The sequence below is a fragment of the Tyto alba genome, unplaced genomic scaffold, assembly GCF_018691265.1.
Source record: "Tyto alba isolate M040663 unplaced genomic scaffold, T.alba_DEE_v4.0 Super-Scaffold_18, whole genome shotgun sequence".
Taxonomy (NCBI): domain Eukaryota; kingdom Metazoa; phylum Chordata; class Aves; order Strigiformes; family Tytonidae; genus Tyto; species Tyto alba.
Genome location: NW_024881280.1, coordinates 11,303,610 through 11,322,870, shown reverse-complemented (window position 1 = coordinate 11,322,870; position 19,261 = coordinate 11,303,610). Strand labels below are relative to the sequence as shown.

Genomic DNA, 19,261 nt, shown 5'->3' with positions numbered 1-19,261 from the left:
TATGATACTGGAAGGGGCATGTATTTTTGTGTAAGACCCTATGTAGTGCAAATACAGGTTTTGTTGTCTCTTTTTAATACTTAAAACACCACCCCCCAAGCCTGGGGGTAATACATAGAAACGTCAAAGTTGCAAAATTGCATCTTCAAGATTCAGGAACTGCAAAGATACAGGGAACTTGAGTTGAACTGGAAGGTCTTTGTTGCATATGACCAAAGTTACTAAAGCCACAGAAGGGTGTATATATGACTTAAGTAGTTCAGGAGTGCTCAAGCTTAGGAAAGATATTCTCCCTTCCTGTTGGTTTGACAGACTCACTAAAGGTGGGCTTGGCTTTGCTGCATTGAACAGGGCCTGCTAAGAATTCACTCATTGTCCTGGCTGTCTGTGCTCTAAGTTGCCTATTTAGCTTCAGCTATGCTCTGTAATGGCTCACACAAAACCAGATGAGGGTAAGTGAAGGAACCGCTTGGCAGTGAAAGAAGGCTTCCTCCTCCCAGTGCAGAGCTATGAACTTAAAATTGTCATTCTCTTATTCTATCAGGCTGACTCAAAGTCTGGGAACCGTTGATGTTCAAGCTGTAGACTTACAGAAAAGACTAGAATTTGTGCAGGGCCTGGATGATTGACCTCATAAACACTAGTGGTCTTTAAAATGGTAGAAATGTTTACGGAGTGTCTCATGGGTTTTAGTGAGGGCACAAAAATGATGTACTGAAGGTTGAGGTTGTGTAGAAAGAATATAGATCTTGGTCTGTTAACATGATGATGCAAATATACAGGTGATTTTTTATCTGGATATATTTTACTGGATAGGAGAATGTGATATGGGAGGTTAATTCTATCACCTAACTTTTTCCCTTTCTCCTGCTTCCATTAGGTGGCTTGAGGCAAAAACAGTGATTCACAGCAGCAGGCAGTTATTTCACATTTTTCCATAGTAATTTATGCTTTTTCTGTGTCAGGGAATTTATTTTTCTCCTGAGATAACTTGAGTTGTTCATGGCCTCAGTGCTTGTCATTCAGAGTAAAAAGATCACTTTAATGGTCGTCTTTCACATGAACTGGATTTGTCTGTTCCTCAACCCCAGTGTACACTACAGTCATTCCAGATGCGAATGCTTGCTAGATATTCTTCAAGGATAAGGCTAAGGGAGGGGAGTCCTAGTGGAAGCATAACAAGTTCTTGCCCACCGCTAGCAGTAGATCTGGACATGCAAATAATTGTCCCTGTTTTGAGTTACTGTCAGGCTAATGCACCAAAAACTGTTCTTAAGCTTATGAGCCTCTGACAGTAGTAAGGCAAGTGGGCTTCTAGCCATGGTATCTTAATATGAAAATGGCTTCCGGACCATTGTTTGGACCTGCCTGTTTCAATCTTACCAGTGGTAAGATAAAAATACCATTTTTAAGTTGACACCAATTGAGCCAGAAAAATCAGTTCAACTTTTGTAAGTGTACCGTAGGAAAATGAGGCTTACTGGAAAGGAGTTTTATGGCTTTAAAATGACGTCCCATTGGGAGGTTTTCTGTTGAGTGATGCTGTCTTTGTTCAGTGGTTGTTTTGGAAAAGGAAAGTGGGTATTCATGCGGGGTTGTAAAACATAGAAGAGAAGCATGCCAATGCACTCTTCATCAAGGCTCTGAGAACATTCTGCAACCAAGAGAAATTATCTTTGGTTCTGCAGTACATGAGTTCCTGATCTGGAAGCATTGCCATCTAGAGGGATTAAGAAGCATTTACTTGACCTCTTCGATCCCTCTGTTTGTGACATGCTCTGCATCAGGAACTATTGCAGTTACATGCATTTTTTGAAAGTGTGGAATTTAATAGCTTTTTGAAGAAAGGAATAGATTGTACCTGATGAACATACTTCGTTACCTTTGGGTCCAAAGTAACAATATCCTATACGTCTCATATAATATCACAGGAGACCCCAGGTCTCTGAAATAGCTTGTTTTTTCTGTTTTGTGTTAAAATGCTTCTTTAAAGAATATAAAATGTTTGTTCAAAACTTTCAGGTATTTAAAACAGTAGTTATTCCTTGTTTACCAGGAGCAAACAGGCCAGTGGAACAAATGTTCAGTGTAATGAATGGTGTATTGAGTGAGAGGGAAAAATCAAATGAGAGTAGACAAGTATTAGGGTTGTTCTTCTGCCCAAAGGGAACAACAATGAAACTTTTTGCCATAAGCTAATTTGAAACACTGAGACCTACTGAGAATTCTCCAGTTTAAGAAATAGATATGGTATTTTCAGAGTAAGAAGCTGGCAGCTGGAAAGTGAGCATGGTGTTTTTAATAAAGTGCAATTTTTGTCTTTTATGTGACTATTTCATGACCTTTAAAAAAAATAATCAGAAATATCCCCTGGCTTTTGATTTTTGAAATATGGTGAATGTAATTACAGGGCTCTTGTCTATTACATTTTTTCTTGTACGTGTGATGAAAGAACTGTACTTGCTTGAACAACAGGGGAGTAATTATACTTCCTTCTATTTGCAAAACCCTTAATGCTGTACTGGGTGCTGCTACAATGTGGACTTAGTGACAATTTGGCCTTAGTAACCCAGTGAGGAAATGATTGTGTAGTTCACAGACATTTTACTGAGACTGCCTTAAACAGACCCCTCAGTTCAAAGGTTAGTTTGCTATTTTTGCCTATTTGCTGCATTTATCCAGTCACTGTTTAATACTCTACAGTAGCTTAATGGCTAACTTTATACAAAAACTGCTACAAAATTCTCTTTCTTTAAGAAGAATGTACTTCCCAAATTATAATTGCTACTGTCCCTGGTCTTCACACATACACAAGCCTAAAAGAAAAAGCCCCTGAACCTGAAGTGTCTTGAGTTCTGCCAAAGTTCACATAATGGTTTGGATAAAGTTCTGTGGCTCAGATCCACTTCCAATTTTTCTCCATTGTTGGCTTCTGGGTTGCTGCTTTAAATCTGAGAAGCAGTTCTGTAATTACTCGGTGCAGAAGCATTCATGAGAACAATAGGAAGAAACTTATCATACTGGTAATTTTTTTATGCCAGGTCTCTTCCTATTTATATAACTTAAGAATTATTCACCTTTCCAGTTGTTCTATGAGTATCTTTTGCAGTTTTGGGTTGGTTTCTCAATCTGTAAAGCCAATCATGATGATTCAGTACTGCTTACTTCTTCATTACAGTGTGAAGTGTCATCCATCCTAAATAAACAGCAAGCCATAGCTGTGGTTTCTGGGATCTTGCAGAAACAGAGCAGCCTATTCTAACAAAAAAAGTGAAGATCAACTATTTGCTTTTGTCCAAAGATTTCTTTAAAGGGCAAAATCTTCCTTCTTGTAAATTAAGTAAAATTCAGGGAATTTTTCCAAGAAATCAGTTGCTCAAACTTTTAAAGAAAAATACTCCTTATCCATGTTGCTAGTAATACCAAATAACAGGAAAATTCAGAACAAGAGTTGACTGGGGAATGGTAAGTATTTTTCTTCCAAATATTTTTTGCAATGCCTGCATGTAGCATAAAACTAAATACAATGATGAAGAGGGAAAATGACAACAGGGTCTCTTTTGCTCGTTTCTGTCAACCTCTTTGACTTCAGTGTTTCTCTGAGGTTGAAATGGAATTACCAGCACATTTTTTGCTTTCTGTGAATTAGATTGCTTTCTGTGGAAATGCATAAAATTAATGATCTGTGGAAGAGGTGTTCAGGCTTTTGCTCCCTTTATAAAACTGCAAATACAGGTATGGGTGGAAAAATAGTCTACAAGCCTCTGTTTTCCATCTCTGCCCTTCATTTCCTCTTCTAATGGCCTCTTACATTTGTAATTGGAACTAATAGAAGGGAAGGCCAAGGGCAGTTATTGCTACCTCTAGGAGGGGCGGTCCCACACACCTTTCCTTCAAATGTTGTCTGCCTTGTGCACCTGATAGTAGTGGAGACAGTGGTAAGCCTGGCTTTCTGGCATGGACTCCTCCCTCCAGCTGATTTTCACTGTGTAACTTTATGTTTTAGATTACTCCCCACTTTGATGATGCCTAGTGTCATCTTTGTCCATAACATATGCAAAAGATAGTTATTACAAATTGTAGGTTTTAAAAGTCACTGCATTCCAAGAAGAAAAGGCAATTCTAAAAAAAGGCTAATCTCATCTTAGTTTACATCTCAACAATATTCTATTTTCTAATCTTGCAATGTAAGAAAGACTTCCCTCTATGGTTTGTTCCAGCTTATCTTGCCGACAGTGAAAATTTTTGCCTCACTTAACACTATGACAGTGTTCTAGTGCTGTGTAAAGATGCTCCAAGCTGGGGCTTGAAATCCAGATCCCACAGAGCACTGAGAAAATTAGACTCAGCCTGAGTCCAAGCTGGGCCTGTAGATATGATGGATAGGCACACTAAGCCAAACAGAGTGTAAAACCAACACTTTTCCCTGTGGTCCATCTCTAAATACTGAGATTTATTTTTCCTGTGGAATCTTTTTTGGTTGAAGCTTTTAATTATGAAAGACTTGTGGTCAAAAGACATGAAGTAGTCTTGCACATGAAAAGCCTAATGTAAGAGAAGTTCTTTTTCCACAATTTTGCAATTAGAAGACATTGCCACTGCGTTGCAATTAGAGAACGCCTTGATGCAGACATTGTAAGAAAAAACGATTTGCTATTGACCATCCCTTTCTAACAGCTCTACAGTGAATGCTGGTGCCAGGTTCTGCACAGGTAAGTTTCAGAAGAAGAGTTTTACTTTTGAACAAAAATAATAAGAAAGACACAGAGACAGTGATCTCCAGACCTCTGGTGTCTAAGGAAATTACCTGTGTGGGGTATCTACCCACCTGAAACTAAAAAGGTGATTACCTGATCAGTGCAACAAGGGGAGCCTACTAGGTGATACACACCAATGGTTTGTGGAGGGTGAGGGGAGGAAGGGTGGGAGGCCTTTAAGTCTAAGAATAATGCTAGATGCATGCTTGCTGTGTAAAAATTTATTGCTGTTAGTGTAAACTGTTTTCATTCTGTCTGTCTTCTCTCTCTTCTGGACTTGGCCGGGCCATGTACAAATCCCAATCATTCAACAGTACTGGAGAGTAGATAGTATTTACCTCAATAATGGTAGTTTCTTTTCGATTCTTTTTAACCCTCAATTCAGATGACGGTTCGAAGCCAACGCCTACCATGGAAACCCAGCCTATTTTTGATGGAGAAGGTAAGCACATCCCTTAAAATAACAACAGGAAAGAAAAGCTACTTCCTACTCCTTTTCCCCCTAGGATTTATGGCTTAAGTGCTTTCTTTATCCTGCAAAGCAGAAAAGTCAGTGAATCTCATAAGTTATCCAAATTTCACAGTGCCCTTGGGACCTCAGGCATTTTCCCTAATCCTTTTACATCCTCCCCTCCTCCCTGGAATCCAACAATAACACCAGTTGACCAGATTCCTGGGGTAACCTTGGAGGAAAAGGTGTCATGGCAAAAAAAAAAAAAAATGTGCATCAAATCAGAAATAGCAACTTCCTTTAGACTGTCCTTACCCCATCACTCTCTCTGCTCTTATGATACCAATGCTGGGAGTTTCATAACCTCTGCAGTACGTTACAGTTTCATGAAAGGGAGGGTAGTGCTAAACCACAGCTTGTGAACATTGACTTGGAAGAAAATTGCTGGGAGGTTTCTTTATTTAGCAATTACTTTCATTGACGCACATACTATTTAAGCAAATGAAGTCAGTGTCCTGGGCCCACTTAATTCACAGCCCACCAAGGCAGTTTCTTTCTCAAATGGGCTAATCTTGTGATTTTATTATTTTGGAGAGGGAATATCAGACCTTACTCCATTAAAAGCCTTGAAACAAGAATAAAATGACTGTCATCACAGAGGATTCAAGCCTTTTACACGTACAACCATAAATACCAGTGGGGATATTGGTCCTTGGGTAGTAAATGGGCCTATTAGCAGCTTCTTATATCTTGTATATTGCTTAGAAGTAGTGTGTGTTTTCTACAGATTTAAACCCACAACTATTATAGTCAAGCCATGGGCTGAAGTCCAAACCACTCTGTGACCCACCTGAAACTGTGGACCATAAGGCAGTGAGGGAAAGCCTATGCATTTTCATACTGAACTGATGTACTTGACACTTTTTTTTAACTGGATCAAAGGCAGAAATGGAGACTACTGAGCAAGAGTATATGGTGCTTTGATACTTCCTTCCTTGTAAAAACAGGTGATGGAGTGGGGTTTTTTGTTGCTAAAATAAACTTATTTAATGGCAAGATGCTGTAGTCTTGTCACTTCCATTTAATGATTGTAGTTTGTAAGAATCTTCTTGTGAGCTTTAAGAAACAAATCAAAGCCCTCAGAGCAAAAAGCATTCTTAGGTAAACAAAGGAGACTGAAGCCATGCTATCTCTTGTTTATATCAAAAGAAAGTTCATCCTGGCAGCAAGCTGATGTTGTATTAAATTGCTGTTTGTAATCACAAACTTCTGGCCTTTAAGTTTTCCCCTGAGAAGGTGCCCATAGGTATTCAAAGGAAAGAATGTACTAGTAAAATGCAGGAGTGAGCTGATCTGGTTAACACAGCCTGCTCAGAAGCTCCTTTCAGGAGAGACTCAACATTTTGGTCATTCAAATAGAACTGGGCAAAGTTCTTGAGAAATGGTGTAGTGAACAGACCTTTTCTGGTCCTTCTGGTGACAGGCAGAGTCTGAAAAAAAAACCTTACCTTATCTTCTATGAAAAACATTTTCAATCAAAACCCTTCACATTGATTTGTAGGTGAAATAGTCTGATAAATGGAGTTGGACTGTATGATAAAAGATTGCCTCTTACAAATCTTGTAATATATCATGCAAGACCTTATCTCCTAGACTTCTAGAGACAATAACTAATGGAGTGGCTTTGTGTACCTTATAACTTGGGAGAAGAGAATATGACAGGCAGGTTAATCAAGGTACGCATCGATGAATAACCTCTGCTAAGTTTGTTACTCTGTATTTATGTCATCCCTGTTAGTAAAATAGGACTAACTGGATTTCAGTGGTGGTAAATGGCAATAAGTACAAAAAAAATCTGTTCTGGGTCTGACCAGAAGTTTGTGTAATCCACTACCTTTGAGCATATTGTCTCCAACAGCGGCTTAAAGTGGGTACATCGGGAAGAATGTAAGAATCATTTAGCCTGGAGAAGAGAAGACTTAAAGGTGACCTAATAGCAACCTTCCAACACCTACAGGGAAGTTTATCAAGAAGATGGAGCCAGGCTTTTCACAGTAACGCATGTTGAGAGACAACAGTAATAAACTGAAATAAAATATTTGGACTGGGTATAAGGGAAAACTTAGTCATCATGAGGACAATGAGGCAGTGGAACAGATTTCCCGGAGAGGTGATAATCTGTCCTTCCTTTCCAAGCCACTTGGATAAAGACATGAGCAGCCTGGTCTGTTCTTATAACTGACCCTGTCTGGAGCAGAAGTTTGAACTAGACACCTCAGAATGTCATCCCGAACAATCCCTTGATTCCATCTGAGCAAACATGTCATGATGCTTCACTAGAATACTCTCCCAGTGTCTTAGGTAGGTCTTCCTGAAGAATGGCTTGCACTTGGTGTCTGACACAAATGTCAGATGATAGAAGAAGGCAAAACAGTTGTCCATTCACCTGCCAGGTCTGGACTCTTCATAGATGTTCAAAGCAGTTAAAGTCCAAATCCCATTCAATTTCAGTGGGTTTGAGATTTGCCGGGCATCTGAAAATCTGTGTATTCAAAGTCAGGCAATTAGGGTGGAGCTGATAGCAACAGGAGTGGACAATAAAAATGTGGAATTTCTTTTCATGCTTTGGGTGCCTACCTTCAGTCCATAAAGGGCTGACTTTTTTTCAAAAAGCATTAGACTCACATGCTCCTGAAATATGTGATACCTCTTGGACTCCAGGCTCTATGAGAGAAGATGAAGGTTCACCTTTCTCATGTTTTTACCTACATTGGAGGATAATGAAAATTCACATTTCAGGCATAAGTTTCCCTCCCACTCCCTACCGTCCTTCCTGAGGGCATAACAGAGCAGTGCCAGAGATAATGTAGATCAGATAACTTACTCTCCTGTCCAAGGTTTGAATCATTAAGCAGCCATCTCTTTAAAAATTATGTCACTTCATCACAATGCAGATCTCGGTGATGTTTATAGTGAATCTCCTCTTAGGACAAAATTCTTCTCTGCAGAAGAGTATTTTATTAATTGTCCTTGCTATGGTTTTAAATTACTGAATTTTTATTCCCTCCTGCACTTCTGGGCTCTGTTTTCTGTGTATCCACCCTCTATTTAGTTTCAATGTGAAAATTTTATTTATTTCTTAAAGAGTAACTTCTTTAAACATCATCTTTTTGACAAACTTCACCTTTTAACTCAGTGGGAATCTACTCTTTCCACAGATCTGTTGTTCAGAGAAGTCTGTTTTGCTTACCTGTATTCCTAAAAATGTCCAGGTTAATTGGATGGAAAATACATTTTTCTGGTAGATCCCAAAGGATTAATTTCCTTTTCCTTTTCCTTTCTCCTCTTTTCCCACAACTCCTTTTTCAGCACCTTTCAACCTCACTTAAAGATATGCACCATTGTATCTCTAAAGGCTCTGACCCATTCTTTGGCATCTGTTGACTTTGGTTGTCCCTCCTTTTTCATCTGTAGACATACCCAGTCAATACAGTGCAGAGTCAGAGCTAAATATCACCCCTGATTTAGGAGTCTGGTTTAAGGATTTGTTCTATTTCTGTGCCTCTCCCCTTCCTACCTCTCACCCAGTGTTTAATTTGATGTAGTTTTCTGCCCCAAAGGCTCAAAGTACCTGTGGAGCACATCATGATTGAGTGATGATATAGTGTAGTGAAACCTGCAGATAAGGCAATCTTTGTTAAGCAAACTTTAATGCTGGAATACCAGTGTTCGACCTATATTTTCATATGAAAAAATGCCCTGAACATGATAGCAATAATGCCTACGATCAATGTAGCTGAAAACCTTTATGAAGGAAAAGCTCCCTTTTTTCCTTTGTGCTCTTATACAGTATAGTCAGTTCTTGTAGTCAGCTAGCTTCTCCCTTGCTGATCAGATCTTTGTAAATGTCAACAAGGGAGCAGGAAAACTCTTGTAAAAACTTCTTAGAGGAACTTAATACAAACTCCAAGATCTAGTATTTAAGGCACACTTTTGTAGAAACTGAAACTTGTTTCATAAAATATAATTTCTGAAAATGTTACTTCAGGAGCTCTATCCCATGCTGTCGAGTACTGCTCTGCTCAGTTCTAGTCCAATGCTGATGTTGTGTCATTTCTGTGGCTTAGAGCAGATTCTGCTGTGTTTTTGAAGTTGATTGTAGCACCATAGAGGAGGTGCTCTAAGCACTTTTTTTCCCACAAGTTTATGTTTGGATGTCTTCGTTGTAGTGCATCAGGCATACTTTTCTAACCAGAATTTGTTTCTTTAACAGACTTCCTTTCAAGTCTTTCCAGAAATATCTTAATTTCTCTGTCTATTTACTTCAGATTTTGTTGTTGCTTGTTTTAGGGAACTGACTGTGGTCAGCTCTTCTTGGGCTGTTAAAGCAAGGTTTAAGGCCTGGTTTTACTATTTTTTTTTTTTTTTTTTTTTTTTTTAATCTGGGTTTCATATGTACTTTAGTGGAAACCAATATATACTATAGCACTCAACATAACTTTTGAGACCTCTAAGTCTTGAGGAGAAAGGCTTTGGACTTGAGAACTTAAGAAGGGGAGTTAGAGGGAGGAAAAAAAAAGTTTTTCCAGCAGAGAAATACTGTCTGGAATGGGAAGAGAACGCGATAACCTCGTGGAAGATTTACAAACGGTCGTTCATAAGAGGTGGAAGACCTCATCAGGGGATGAGCTAATCTCTACAAAGACAATGGATCAGTTAAGGCGTGATTGTAGGAAATATCTTGTCCTCATGAGTAACAACCATGTGTATCCGCTAATCGTTGTAGTTTCTTTGACAGTTATTTTTTTTCTCTTTCAGAAATCACAGCACCCACCCTTTGGATTAAGCACTTGGTCATCAAAGATTCTAAATTGAACAGCTCCAGTATAAGGAATTCAGGTAATGCTGTTTCTTTTAACTGGGCTGCAGTCCCTCACCATCTGTTCTTCTTTCATTCTTTCTTCATTGTAGCTATCCTGCTGCTTTTCAGTGTTGCAGGACTTGAAATGCAGACTATAAAATAATTACAGATAGCAACCTTTTCTGTGTCCAGAAGGCCACAGTTGATGTGTGATGAGGGATGTTTCTGTTTCCCCGAACCATGACTGGGGAACCTCTAATTTCTTCATCTGTTAATTCGTCCCAGCCAGCTGTCATCTTTATTCTGTTTGCCGTTCAGCAGTCTTTCATGGATGTACAAACTGATGCATTTGGCTGATGCATTTGGCTGTGAGATCTGAGATGTGGTTTTGGTCTAAGCACTTGAGAAAATACAGAGAGGGGTTTCTTTTCTAGCAACTTCTAGATTCTTTGTAGGGGGGGTATTTTCTGATAGAAAATTGATTGGATTATTTCACAACTGCAAGTACGTTATGTCTGGGCCTAACTAAGTGTTGAGATTATTTTTGTGATTAATAGAGTGGATGAGGGAAGACCCAAGCATAAAAAACAGCAAAGATCATGCATGTGAGTGGGAAAAGGAGGAGCAGGAAGTTACGAAGTTAGGATGTAAAACTTGAGGTTGTTGATGAAGGTGAAATTTTGTGGAGTCACTGAAAACACAAGAAACTGGAAGAATCTGAAGAGGAAAGTCAGGGATTCTCAGCAAGAATGTTTTTGGTTTTTTTTTTTTTTTTTTCTGATATATTTTAACTGATGTGGGAAAAAGAGAGACAGTAAATGGAATATCAAAAGCAGAAAATTGCCTTAAGAAGCCATGAGTTTACTTTAAGTTTTAAATAGGAGCTGCTACTATTGCATATATTTTATGAAACAATATATGCCTAGAATAGCTGATGGGAATAACTACAGTTCCCAGAACAGATAAATTGAGATAGCTTGAAGTACCTCATCACCTGGTATTTCTGGATTAGCCAGAGAGCACTCAAGGCACTCAGCAGTTCCCTTAACCTTCATGTGCCACCTCCCAGCTGCAGGGTGAAGGCAGTACTAGGTTAGGAGAGATTCTCTTACTGCAGAGTGAAGAAGAGCTCTTAGCAGGAGGACATCCATCATTGCCCAGACCCCAGTTCTAGCAGCAGTCTCCTGTGCCTTGCTTCCTGACTGTGTTTGTAGCAGGGTGGTCTGTGCAGGAACTGCCAGTGAGAATTATCCAGAAGCTTTGGATAATTTAGGAGTATTAGCATTCTTCTTTAAGGATGTCTTTCACAGGAGAGCAAATGCATCTTGTGTTTTGTGAGTGCAGTTGAAGGGAACAGTTTAATATTAAAATCCTATGGAATGGGTCTTACCTGTCTTGGAGACCAACTTCCATTCTAACGCAGCAAACCTGGTAGCTGCGATAAAGAGTTAATAAATCTGGGTTCTAGGAGACTACAAAGGGATGTGAGAGCAGGAGGGTCTGTCTCCCACCCTTTCCTGGCCCAACAGAGCCAGAGTTATGCTCATCGAAGAGTTCCTTTTGTGAGTTTAATTTTGTCCACTTTTTTTTAGTTGGTTCTGATGTAATTTCTGTTATACAAACAAGATTATTGTGGGTGCATGCTACAAATTGAAAATAAATGATCTTCTGGAAAATTCAAGAGTTTCGTAAGAGGTGGTTTCTATAGCAAGCTAAAAGGAGGTGTGGTTCATCTGACTCAGTCTTACTGATTGCCCCAACAGACACTCATTTGGTGTAGGATCTCATTAAGAGACTGGGTTGCCAATTTTTAGCCTCAGGTTTCTACATTAGACCATATAAATACACAGCCATCTCCATTTCTTACACGAAATTATTGATATCAGAAAATGCTACCTTATCAACATAGGACTATGGTTTAGCTGATATTAGGTGTGGGATACTTTAGTCTGTTCCTTTCAAGCAGTGAAGCCTAGTCCACTTGTCTGGTACCTTTCATTCCTTTCATCCTTTGTCATATATGTTAAAAGGCAATGTAGGCTAGGTGGGATCAAACAACAAAGAGCTGGGGAGGACAATTATAATTTAGAATCAGGTTTTTCAAATGTCTTCAAGTATGTCTTGGCTGAAGATGATGAAACAGCTGTCATGAGATGGGCATGCAAAATTAGGGGATGTTTTTAATTGCTTTTGTCCCTTGTCATCTTGAAATATTAATGCTTAGCACATTTCTGATTTTTAATTTATTTTTAAAGGATTAAGTTAAGTTTTATTAGTGCAAGGTTGGATTTTTTAATTTTGGTTTTCACTCAGCTATATTGTCTCTCTGGGCTTGCACTTACTGTCTTGAAGCAGATACAGCTTGATATCCTCTTGTAAAAATTTAATGGGATCACTGAAATTAGAGAAAAGACCTATTAGGTCATCTAATCTACTGCCTTAGGGCTAGTGAATGTTGGTACTGTATGAAGAGCACCATTTTCTAGTGTAGCATAAATGCCTTACGTAATAAACATTTAATTTCTTCCCATAGGAATCTGCTCTACTGTCTGAACTCAATATCAGGATTTTTCTTTTTGTAATATCCAGCCTAACTCTTCTTTTATTTCTGCTACTTTTCGTTAGTCTTGAGTTCTTGAAAGCCTGCCTTATTCCTTGGAGTGTGGATACTGAAACACAACCCTGATCTCTCTCCTCTCTGTGGTGGTTATATAGCCCTGTCCTTTGCAGTGAAGTCCAGTAGATACTACGTATGTCAGAGGACGTGTGCTGCTCTCTAATCAGCACTGACACTGGACATCTTGAAGGGCTAGCACCATCACTGTATCAATCACGAGGAGAATTTAAGAATTGCTATATGGAGACAAATAGGCTCTGTAATTTGCTGTCACTGTCTCTGGCCAATGTTGGGCTTCAGAGTGAACCAACCACCAGGCAGCTGAGCACTGAGGAGCTGGTGACACCCCATATTGCATACGCAGCCTGTGTCTTGTAAGAGCTGCATTTGAAACCTGAGTGCTCCACCTTCCATTCAGTGTTGAGAAACAGAAGAGGTTCTCCTGAAACAGTCCTTTCTTTTGGAGCGTTTACATTTTGCCTGGCATGTGTAAATACTAATTAACCTAGGGATCAAAAAAAGCAGAATGATTCCAGCCTGGTGATTAGAGCACTTGACTGAGAATCTATGTCTCCAGGCATTTTGCCAGTGAATTTTTCTACGCTAAGTAAACCAGCATTGCTAGGAGGGATTACTAGTCTTGTTACCCCAGCCCTCCTTAAAGAATTAAATGACTTGATTTCTTTCTCAGCAGTGTGAGATGCAGGTTCAAATCTTCTCAACCAGAGGCAGGAACCAAAATATGAACATCTAGACTGTTGAGTAGCAGAAAAGTTAATGTTTTTCTGTACTTACATACTAAGTCTTCTGCCTTTATGAATCCTAAAAGCCCTAAAAGTCAGTTTTTCTTTTCAGGGCAAGTGAAAGATCTAAATCAACACAGTATTTTGTTTGCCATGGCAAGATGACAGAAAGATTTTTGATGTTAGTTTTTGAATTGACTTTCACCTTCCTCAGAGATGCACACATGCATGTTAACACACATGGATACCCCAAACTAAGCCTATTATTTATCACTGCCCTCTGTGATGTCATCTTTTTTTAGCACTGCCAGAGCAGGAAGCAATACAGATGGGACCTTTACAATGGCCATTCTCTTATCATTGTGGACAGGAACTGTTTTTTCATTCTACCTTTACTGTTTCAGCCTCCTGCTTTCCTACCTCCTCCCTGCAACATATTCCAGCCTGCAACAGTCCAAATGATTACTCTTTTACAGTTCTTAATCTAGGGAAACACTTGATAATGTATCTCTCTTCCAAGAAAATAAATCTGATGGCTGTCTGTTTGGGAGTATCCCATCTCCACTGAGGAATCCATGGTTATTCCTCATTTCCAGAGTTGGTTTATATCCAAATCCATTTGTGCCACTTAGTGATTTGGTTTTAGTTAGCAAGAGATTCCAGCCTGTATCCAGCTTACTCTGACAACCTTTAAGAAAACCACAGAGTGATGTAATGAGCTCATGCATGGAAAAATAAACAACTCTAGAGAAACCAGCAGTAGCAGCCTCAAGTAAATATTCTGTAGTCACTGGGGTTTTGAACATGACGTTATTTGAAAGGAAGAATGAGTAATATATTAAGGTTAGCAGCTGAAGACAGGTTTGTGTGTGCCTAGTTAAAAAGAAAAAACAAAACAAAAAACCAACAAAACCCCCCCAAAAAACGGTAACTGTTTATTTCAAAATCTTGCTTGTTGAATGGGGGCCAACTCCATGTGGTCTACTCTGTTCAGCTCTGGCACCCAAGCATCATGCAGACATCTCATGTGACAGATTTCCAGTGATAGAGATTTCTGCTGTCAGGAGCTCTTGGTGAACAGAGTATAACTATAAATGAGCTTTGAAAACAAGAATGGTGGTATTCACATTTATTTTTGTTAATTGAATTCACTTGAAGCTCAAACTTCGGGGATTCTCAAAGGGAGAAAAAGTTGAAAGCTCTGTATAATTTTGCAAGAAGCAGAAGCACACCCCACCATCCACCCCAAAGGGAGTTTCTACTCTTGGGTGCAGTTTGTCTCCAGAGATCCACACAGCGAGGTGGGATGTGATTGTATCAAGTGTACTACTAGGACCTGGGTTCTCTGGTTTGTCTCTGTTCCTTAAGTTTTTTCCTCCTTGCAGAAAAAAAAAAGTCAAGAAAACCCACATGGCACCCCAAAATAGCGCTCTCTTTCTAGTACTCACCTAGGAAGTGATACCATTTTGCTGCATGCCTTTCTTAAGGATCAGGGGTAGTGATTGGTCCTAGGAGGAGCGTACTCAGGGTATGTTGCCTTAGTTATATGGAGTCTTTCTAGGATCCCATAAATTTAACAAGGAGTCTGCTTTTAAGTCACCTATATTGAGAATCAGTATAGTTCTTCCTGAGTCAGATTGTCAGGTGAAACCAACAAATATAACAGGGCAGGGCCTACTGATTTGGCCTTAAAAAGGAATATGGCGGTTTTGGTGGGATACACTAAAACCAGCCAATGTTAGACAAAAGTTTTTTAGTAGGACTCTCCTTTTTATCAGTGAGGACTGATGATAAGAAGCTTGAATGCCTATGTTATTTCTCAGAGTGGGGAGACAGCGCACCTGTATGTGTTGAATGTAAAGTTATTTGGAGTCGGAGTAGATTTACTTGTGCCTTGGATATGTGGAACACTGCAGAGACCAGAGAGCCACAGGTGGATTCAGATGAGGCTCTTGGAAAGGAAAGCACTGTTTTAATGGAGGCAGTTTCTCACCCACCTTTATCCTATCTTTTCAGTCTTATTCTTGAGCTGTTTTGTCCCACTCTTGGTGCACAGCACTCCCCACCTCATTATTTCAAGACATTTGAGACCATGGGCTTCTGCTTCTCCTGCTACTTTTTTCCAGCTTTCTGCCACTACTAATATAGCTGTATTAGTTCCAAACTGACTGGCTGTCTCTTCGTGCCAGTTGTGTTAATGTTACTGACCAAATGTCTGTTACAGGGTTGTAGGCTCTTGTCTAAAATTTGTGGCTGGTTAATGTTAGTCAGGACACCAAGTGAAGGAGATGGGTGGAAGCAAAAGCTGTTCTCACTTCAGCAGGAAAGCAGATTGAGAAGGGGAGGTAGCCAGGCACAATTGTGCTTTAGTGACATCTGAACAAGATGTTACAGTGGCATTGGAATCGGAGGATTTTGGTGCCTGGGGATGACATCCTAAGGCTGATGACAGTCCTCCTTCGTGAACTTTTTGGTGCTTCTATCTCCTCTGGGCATAACACCTGAGAGCAGTGGCTTCTGAACTTTCCCATAGCTGAAGATGAAAAAAGAAGAGTCAGTGATGATGTCAAGAACAACAGTTCATGGGAGGGAACTACTGAGTCAGAAAACTTTTGCCTTTTCAACTGTCATCTACTAATGTGTCCTTGTTGGCTCTTATCCTGCATCTTGGGTCATTGCCTCCCAATACAGTGCTTCTTTGATCTGTCAAAACCATTGGACTAAAATCTGTCACTTTACTGTCCCACCTGCCAGAACCGTCTATATTCAGACCTTTGTAATACTCCTCCCTCCCCTTCTTGTGAAGATTTGTTTTGGTTTGGTTTTGAATTCATTTTAATTTAAGTTCTGGCTTGATATCAAATGAAGCAATCTCAGGAGAATCTCCTGTTGAGTATGATATGAAAGTTTATGAATTCCATTACATTTTCACTGCAAATTTCTATGATCATCTCTGCTGAGTTCCTGCTTCCTTGCAAGCCAAAATGTGATGTTTCTCCCTTACTTTCTATCCCTCCATTCCCTCTGGCTCCATCTGTGGTTCAACCACCCCTTCCTGTCCTGACTGCTGCTTGGGAGGCCTCTGTCTCTTCATCCCTCCTGAAAGTTCTGAGAAGGTACGATATATGTGATGCTGAAGTGTGATTCTCCCACGGTCTCAGTGTGATAGGTGTGATGAAGAAGGGAGTATGTAGGGGAGAGCAAAAGCGGGGAGAGTGGAAGAATCTAGGTCCAGGACCCTTCCTAGACAGCCAGCAACCAGTCATAAATAACATGCCATTGGGGACCAGTTAATCTGCTCTATGAAAAGGTGCAAAGTATACAAGTGGGAAAAATAACATTGTATAATAATCGGCATGCAACCGTAGGTGTTAAACCATATGCAGCTAGGCAAATAAATGAAGCTCCCCCTGAGTGCTATGTGATAAATCATTCCCAAAGAATTCAGTCACTCCCCCCTCCTTATCCCCCAAAGAAAGAAAACAAATTACTCTAGACATGGAGTCATAACTGCTACTCTACAGCTGCCAGTTAAGGCGAGTGGACAGGGAGCACTAGGAGAGGGGCAAAGATATAAGAAGCTGGCATAAAAGGGGAAAAAAAGAAAAAACACCAACAGCCCTTCATTGAAAACTAACGATGATTTGGAGGGGAAAGGAAATAAGCTCCAGTACCACATGTTACCTGGACATACAGGGACAAACAGAGAGTGGAGAGGTCAACTTTACAAAGTTTGCTTTGCTTTTTCGCAGAAGCAGGTTTGTATTGGAGGGGTTGCATTCATTTCCTTAGCAGCAAAGTGTTCCTTGCTGTATGTCATAGCAGCATTCAGCACAGGCTTACATGTGGATCTGAACTTCAGACATCCATTTGAATATATGTTGATGCTTGCAGAAGGACTACATGTATTGATGCACCTTCCTGCCTCTCTTGAAACGTTCCTGTCAACTTCACAAGAAAGATTATAACATTTCTAATGTGCCACAAATAAGTAGGATCTGTTTCAAAGTAGCAGCTTGACCTGTGCTCCTAGATTCCCTCTGGAAAAGTTTTAGACCTAGACTTCTGCTGAAACCAAAAGCCCTGGTGGGGCTTGCAAGTTGTTTGCAGAGAGAAAACTGAAGAAGAAAAGGGTTCAGTAGTACACAGATCACTGTATCCCTAAGAGTGTCTGCTGCCCCCAGCATTTTCCAAGGAGGCCATGGATATCACCTAGTAGAGCACAAGGCTGTGAGGGAGCAGAGCTGCATTCCAGAACTGCTGGAAAGCCCCACCTCTCCCATGAAGGCTTCCTTCTTCTGGTGCCAGGCCTAGGGTGAAGAGGTTCTCTACTTTGTGAGTCTCTGAGAGGGAGTGAATAGGTGGTAAGAAGTGAAATGTGTGAGGCACTGCAGGAACATCAGTAGGGCTTGTGGAGCAGTAGCATGGGTCATTTGAGGAAAGTGTCATAGAAGCACATAGGTCAGAAAAGACCATTAAGATCGAGTCCAACTGCTAACCTAACACTGACAAGTCCACCACCAAACCATGTCCCTAAGCACCATGTCTAACATACCTTTCAAATACCTTCGGGGGTGGTGACTAAACCACTTCCTTGGGCAGCCTGTTCCAATGCCTGACAACCCTTTCAGTGAAGAAATTTTTCCTAATATCCAATCTAAACCTCCCCTGGTGCAACTAGAAACTGTTTCCTCTTATTCAATCACTTTTTACTTGGGAAAAGAGACCAACACCTGCCTCATTACAACCTCCTTGTATGTCAGCTGTGTTCTCTTTACTTTCAAGCTAATGTCAACAGACCTGGGAGCTGTATTGTGTGTATATGGGAGGGGGAGTGGGCACAAATAAAAGCTGCCATCCTCATGTTCCCTTTCTCTTCATGGTCATCTAATTTTTACATTTTGCCAGGCCACCAAAATTGGTCAATGGGAATCCGTGAGTACATTTTGTGGTGCAGTTCAGGGCTGGCTTAACTGCATGCTTTTCAGGCTGTTGAAGGGGTGCTAAGTATCTGGAAAGAACTCCTTGTAGAAGGTCCCAAGGGTTGTCTCCAAAGAGTCAGGAAAGAAGGCTGGGCAGAGAACTCACCTTCTGAGTCAGGCAAAGAGATGAGAGTATGTTTAAAAAGCAAGGTAACGTTCAGTCTCATGGAACACATGAGGGAGAAAGATATGTTAAACTGGTTTACCCTCCCTCTGGGTGAATGGAATGGCATTTCTCTGGTTTCACCAGTTATAATGCAGGGAGGTCTATGATCCTGCTGGTGTCATCATTCTCCCACCTCATCTTAGACTCATTGAACAACAACCTCTGACAGAACAGAGCTGCAGCTTCTCTCTGGAGCTGGGCCCCCCAGAATGCATCGGGTCCCACAGCTGGAGGGACTGCTCCCTGTGTAAGGCTGAAATTCAGAGAAATCCCGCTGGGAAGAACACTAACCTCAGCTGTATTATCACTTTGTAGTCCTTCCCTTGCCTTTCTACCCAGAGCGTGGAAGAGGGCTACCTCCATTCCATGACACTGATGAAGTGGGAGCAGTTTCTCTGTCCCATGGCTGATGTCTGAATCCCATGTGTTACATCATTGAAAATTCAAAGCCTGAACATTTTGCCCAAAGACAGCTGGCTCAAGCAAAATGTCCAAGAGTGAGTGTTAGCACTCCTGTCAGGCAATTCCCTCTGCCTCCTCATAAAGTACGAAATACAGGAAAAAGCTGATCTGTCATTACATGAAAAGACTCATTACACTATAAACCTGTCTTTCTTCCCAACCCCCCCCCTTTTACTCACCAGCAGTAGCATACAAAAAGAATGTTACTGTAGTTAGGAAGAG

General features: G+C 40.4%; 1 protein-coding gene across 5 annotated transcripts in view; it reads left to right on the top strand.

The window, feature by feature from the left end:
* SMOC1 (SPARC related modular calcium binding 1) overlaps positions 1-19,261 on the top strand; it is a 133,981-nt gene that overhangs the window by 79,202 nt on the left and 35,518 nt on the right. For 4 of the 5 annotated variants that reach the window (XM_042791095.1, XM_042791098.1, XM_042791097.1 and 1 more), the window contains exons 6-7: positions 5,110-5,199; positions 10,027-10,107. In XM_042791095.1, coding sequence (XP_042647029.1) covers positions 5,110-5,199; positions 10,027-10,107 — 171 coding nt within the window. The remainder of the gene's footprint in view (positions 1-5,109; positions 5,200-10,026; positions 10,108-19,261) is intronic. The other variant, XM_042791096.1, reaches the window with a different exon arrangement.